General features: G+C 54.1%; 1 protein-coding gene across 1 annotated transcript in view; it reads left to right on the top strand.

Moving 5' to 3' along the window:
- The first annotated feature begins 614 nt into the window (after positions 1-614).
- The window catches only part of ASIC2 (acid sensing ion channel subunit 2), a 1,003,339-nt gene continuing 997,953 nt past the window's right edge, over positions 615-6,000 (top strand). Inside the window, exon 1 of the mRNA XM_024127785.1 lies at positions 615-1,333. Coding sequence (XP_023983553.1) covers positions 779-1,333 — 555 coding nt within the window. The 5' untranslated portion in view covers positions 615-778. The remainder of the gene's footprint in view (positions 1,334-6,000) is intronic.

The raw sequence follows: 6,000 nt of genomic DNA, 5'->3' as shown, positions 1-6,000 counted from the left end.
GGCGGGGTGGGTGGGCGGGGAGAGACGAGTCCCTTTCCGAACCTCCAGAATCCTTCCCCGCCTCCCGGTCCTCGCCATTCCGCGGCCGCGCGCTACCGCCTCTCCGAGGCGCTAGCCGCGGCCCGCCTGCCTTTGGAATTCTGCCCAAAGAAAGGGGGCCTGGAGGAGGAGGAGGAGGAGGAGGAGAGGCGGGACGGAGGCCGGCGGCGAGAAACGGAATCCGGAGTCCAAAACAGTACGGGGAGAGGAGAGGACCAGAGCGGCGGCGGCGGCGGCTCTGAAGCTCTGCCGCTGCGCCCGGCCGCAGTGCATCAGCGTGGCCGCCCTGACATCCCCAGGATGGTTAACGCGGGGCATTACGCACTGGTTAACAGGCTCCGAGCTGCTGAGCGACTTGTTTTAAGCATTTTCTCCCTCGCTCTCGCTTTTAATCTTGTCTCTAGTGGCGTGTGTAGGGGGGAGGACTTTATTTCCATTGGCTAAGCTCTCCCTTCCCACCCACATCTCTTCCACATCACCTTGGTGTCTCCCTAAATAAAACCAGCCTTCCTTATCGCCTGGACAAAATCAGGAGCTAGAGTTTGAATGGGTTTTATATAAACACTCACCCCTGGCAGAGTGCGGCGGGGCTCTCAGGATAAACTCACGGCACCTGGCCTGATGCTTGCCTTTCCTTCCCTCCCTTGAACGTCAAGGTTTAAGCAGAGCCCGAGGACTGGGAACTCTTCCCTGCAATCTGATCAACCTGAAGCCAGTTGCGGAACTGCACAGGGTCCCCATGGACCTCAAGGAGAGCCCCAGCGAGGGTAGCCTGCAGCCCTCTAGCATCCAGATCTTCGCCAACACCTCCACCCTCCACGGCATCCGCCACATCTTCGTGTACGGGCCGCTGACCATCCGGCGTGTGCTCTGGGCCGTGGCCTTCGTGGGCTCTCTGGGCCTGCTGCTGGTGGAGAGCTCTGAGAGGGTGTCCTACTACTTCTCGTACCAGCACGTCACCAAGGTGGATGAGGTGGTGGCCCAAAGCCTGGTCTTCCCAGCCGTGACCCTCTGTAACCTCAACGGCTTCCGCTTCTCCAGGCTCACCACCAATGATCTGTACCACGCCGGGGAGCTGCTTGCCCTGTTGGACGTCAACCTGCAGATCCCGGACCCGCACCTGGCTGACCCCACGGTGCTGGAGGCCCTGCGGCAGAAGGCCAACTTCAAGCACTACAGACCCAAGCAGTTCAGCATGCTGGAGTTCCTGCACCGCGTGGGCCATGACCTGAAGGATATGATGCTCTACTGCAAGTTCAGAGGGCAGGAGTGTGGCCACCAGGACTTCACCACAGTGAGTACTTGGCTTTCAGCTCATTTTTGCGCTCAGTCCTTTTGAGAAGTGCGACGCTGGCGGTCTCTGGCTTGGTTCGAGGTCTCTCTGTGCTTTGGAGCAGGAGAGAGAGCAGTGTCTCACTTGGAGGCCAAGAGGGTAGTTGGCCAGAGTTGTTGGAACTGGTCGGAGAGGTCTGCCTGCTGGGTTGGAGCACTCTTGTCTGGTCAGATTTGTGGGGCGAGCAGGGGGCCTGGCCGTGGTGGCGGATCGTTACCCCCAGAGGTGCTGAGTTGCCTTCCACCCACCCAGAGGGAGGAGGCCTGAGCTGTCCGTGGTCCAGGGCACTTGGTGTCTGAGCTGTGTGATTGGAACAGCTTGTCATTGACGAGGTGGCATTTTCTCTCTCTCTCTGCTCGGAAGTGGCATCAGGCACTGCATCCTGTGGGCTGGGCTGGAGCTTAAAGCTGCCAGGAAAGGGGGTGGGGGGCCCCAGGCAGCCTGGATGGTTCCAGTGGCTTTGGGAGCTTGCTGGAGCAGGTGATGCTGCAAAGGTGTGGAAGTCTCTTTCCTTCCTTTTCCTGTGTGGATTCTGAGCTCCGTGTGGGGAGAGGAGAGGCCAGGGGAACCCCGGGTCTCTGTCTGGTCTGCTGGCAGGTCAAAAACAAAGAGATGTTCAGGGTCCCTGGGCCAAAGAGGAGGGTCTAGGTGGAGACCCATGCCCAGGATGGGCAATGAGATGCCTGGGAGGGTGAAACGTTGCAGGCTGCCTGGTCTGTGAGTTTCAGCTCGAAACTCAGGCTCGTTTGCTGTCTGTATGATGATCCCTTAACAACGTGGATACATGGATATGAGAGGAGTGGTGTGGGGAGGAGCGAGCAGCTGTGAGATCCGCAAGCCTGGAGGAGGAGAGTGGAGCTGAGTAAAGAGGAAAAGCGGAGCGGGAGGTGGATCCCGTTTGGGACGGGGCTTCCTGGAGGGGCAGGGGAAGAATGGGAAGAGAGCTGTGGCTGCCAGGGTTCTGTCTGCCTAATTAGTGGGCTGCTGGGCAGAACTTGGCGTAACAGGTCTAGTTGCAGCTGCCCACACTTCCTTGCTCCCAGGCAGATCTGGGACATCAGGTGCTGTGGGACCCTCCGGAAGCCCAGTGTGGCCGGTTCTTCCAAAGCCGCCTTAAGGGAGAACCGAGAGCTTTTGAGTCTCAGAGCCTTGAGCCAAATTGCAGTTGTAATTTCGGGGGGGCAGGTACTGCAGTTGCAAAGAGACTGGACTCTGTTGTCAGCTCTTGTCTGAGGTCCTCTGCCTAATTGAGACATGTCCTATCTTTCTCTGTGGTGCATCCACTCCCCGCCGGCTCTCGGAGCCACTGCCTACCAGACTCTTGCTCTGAGTTTCTTTTAATGCTACAACCAGTCTCTGCGCACAGCCTCTCTGCTTGCTGTGGGCTGTCTCTGATTCTGGAAAAGCCAAGAGCGCCTGGGGGTGGGGCGTGGGGAGGGCTCATTGCCTCTGGCATCCCCTGGAGCTCTCTTTCCTGGGGGAGTTGTTTTGTATTATCAGTTTGAAACACTGTGCAAAAGAGCCCAGCAAGATCAGGCTGTGGTGTATGTATGCTAAAGAGGAAGCGGGTCTGGACTGGGGGGAAGGGACCAGCAGTCCTGGAAGCCTTTCTAAATGGAGCAAACAGGATCCGAAAACATGTCATGCACAATGTCTTGGGTGGCTTGGGGAGAGTTGGGGAAAAAGCCTCATTCTTGGAGGCTGAAACTATCCCTGTATCCACCCCGTGCTTTCTAGTGCCGTGGCAACGCTCAGCTTCACCAGTGCACCACGCAGCTCAGAAACACACATGGAACATGCAGACAGCAGAGAGAGAGAGAAGGTGGCACCGAGAGCAACTGTAGTTGGTAGCAGACCCTGGGCCAAGTTCTCAAGCATCCTCATAACCACATGTCCACCTAGTGGCTTCCTCTCCATTCATGACCAAGTTCCACTTAGAAGTAAAGATTCTTTGATCCCAGGCTGCAGTTTTGTACTTAGCAGATCATTTCGGTCCCTGGGGTCCCAAGAGGCCAAAGATCAGGCTGTAAAACCTGACCCAACCCTTTGACCTTTCCGGGTTGTCTCTTAAATAATGAAGCTGCCTGTGGACACAATTTATTACTTAGTAAGTGTCATGTCATTATCTGCCATCCTCACCAGGTTCAAGACTGATTTGGTTGAGTGTCCCTCCTTAGACTGACTCTCAATGGATGACCTCCTCTAGCATTGAAAAGGGGATGGGTCTCAGGGCTGGATAGCCAAGCTGTTCAGGAGAGTGTCCAAAAGGGCACCCACTCTAGGAAACCTGGAGCATACTCCAGGCAGGAGGCTGATCTTTTTCACCCATTGATTGCAATGAGCAGCCATGCGACAAGGCACGGACATGATGCCAAGTTCATTCCAAGACCTTGCAGTGAGGGCTAATCCTTCGCACTCGCCCTTGTCTCCCTGGCTCCTTGGCCTGGGGTGCAGGTGTGCTTGTCCTTGGCCTGGGGTGCACCAGAGGAGAGCGAGACCTCACAGGTGGTTATGGGAGAAGTTGGCTCACCAACTTTCTCTCTCATTCATTCTCTCTACTGCGTATCCCTCTCCCTTTGGTTAATTTACAGGGCTCTCCCTGGGTTTGTCCTATGCTGGGTGGCTTCCTTCCCTACGAGCTGTGGCTAGCTTATTAGAGAAGTGAAGTGTGGGGAGGGGCTGCCCCAGGTGGATCATTTTTCCTGGTTTTCTTTTTCTGCAAAGCGTACCTAGTGCCATCTCCAGGACTAATGCTTTCGCATACGCTTCCTTATTCCAAGTTCTTAGCTGGTGTGCATAATACCCTTTAATTAGCGAATGAGCCATGATTCTCGCAGCGTGAAAGGTTGTCTGTGGAGGTCAAAAGTCCCAGAAGCCAGGTGTGCGACTCTGACTGCCATGTAAACAGGTGTGCTCCATGCTCGGGCAGGTACACTCTTAGCCGTCGCCTAAGACCATCTGACTTCAGATAGGCCCGTACTTTTCTTTCCTGGAAGAGGAGAGGAGGGCTTTGATTCAACAGTGTCTACGCAGCGGAGATCGCCCTGCTGACCCAGAGTGGAAGGAAAGGAGTTGGGGTGAGAGGGCTGGCCAGGGGGTGTGTCTCTGGCCATGACTGGATGAGCTGAAGTTAAGATTAGGAGTAGGAAGACATAGGTTCGAATCCCAGCTCCATCATTTCCTAGCTTATTCCCTGGGTCGTATTTTGTACCCTCCCTCGGCATTGACTTGCTCGTGGAACCTGTGATAGTAACGTGATTTTGTAACTCACAGGGAGAACGAATCATGTGAGACAATATACGTGAAGAATCTCTTGTGCCTTGTGACAACTACGAGGATGTGAGGCGGGGTTATTTTCAAGATTCGTAGGAGGGTTTTTTTTTAATATAAATTTATTTCTTTGTTTGTTTTTATATTTGGCTGTGTTGGGTCTTCGTTGCTGTTTGCGGGCTTTCTCTAGTTGCGCGAGCAGGGGCTGCTCTTGGTTGTGGTGCGTGGGCTTCTCATTGCGGTGGCTTCTTTTGTTGCGGAGCACGGGCTCTAGGCACGCAGGCTTCAGTAGTTGTGGCACACGGGCTCAGTAGTTGTGGCTTGCGGGCTCTAGAGCACAGGCTCAGTAGTTCTGGCGCATGGGCTTCCTTGCTCCGCGGCACGTGGGATCTTCCTGGGCCAGGGATCGAACCCGTGTCGTCTGCATTGGCAGGTGGATTCTTAACCACTGAGCCACCAGCGCAGCCCGTCGTAGGAGGGTTTTTATTGTCCAGCCTACCTGCCCTGTTTGCAGCCCTCCAGAAGAGTCAGTTGATGAGTAATGCGACCAGGGAGAGAGAGGAGGCTGCTGCTTTCTCTGTATGGAGCCCTGGGTTAAAGCCCAGCATCCCAGAGCTGGGGTTTTGTAGAGTGGAGGTCACAGCTGGGTTCAATAGCAATTGCGGACAGGTGGCAACCCCACTGCTTGTGACTAGCACTTGACTGTTTCACATTGTTTCTCTGCTTATCACATTGAGGTTCATCTGCCTCCAAGTTCAGGATTGCAAATGACCCCTCAGTCTGCATTTTTAACCTGATTGCCATAGTGTGTGTGTGTGCGTGTGTGTGTGTGTGTGTGTGTGTGTGTGTGTGTACTTTAAACTAGAGATTTCTTAGGAAAGGCATTTCCTTCTTTTCTTACTGAAAGCTCTGCTTATCACATTGAGGTTCATCTGCCTCCAAGTTCAGGATTGCAAATGACCCCTCAGTCTGCATTTTTAACCTGATTGCCATAGTGTGTGTGTGTGCGTGTGCGTGTGTGTGTGTGTGTGTACTTTAAACTAGAGATTTCTTAGGAAAGGCATTTCCTTCTTTCCTTACTGAAAGAAAGGTCTCTTCACAATGGGATCTTGTTAGAGCAGTTCTATGACTCTTAGTTGTCTACATCACATAGCGTTATAGAGATGTGGAGGGGAGGGTTTAGGCGGCTCACATATTTGGAAATCTTGCCCCAGGCTGGTGGATCCCTAGCTAAGCTTATTACTTCTTATCACATGAGGAGCAGGTGTGTGAAGAAGGTGGGCTTTGGGGAGAGATCGGAGTTGGAATTCCAACCGTACCCCCTCTTTGATGTGTAATCTTGGGCAAATTTCTTAATC

Source organism: Physeter macrocephalus, chromosome 14, assembly GCF_002837175.3.
Source record: "Physeter macrocephalus isolate SW-GA chromosome 14, ASM283717v5, whole genome shotgun sequence".
NCBI lineage: Eukaryota > Metazoa > Chordata > Mammalia > Artiodactyla > Physeteridae > Physeter > Physeter macrocephalus.
This window is presented reverse-complemented; position numbering and strand designations above follow the sequence as displayed.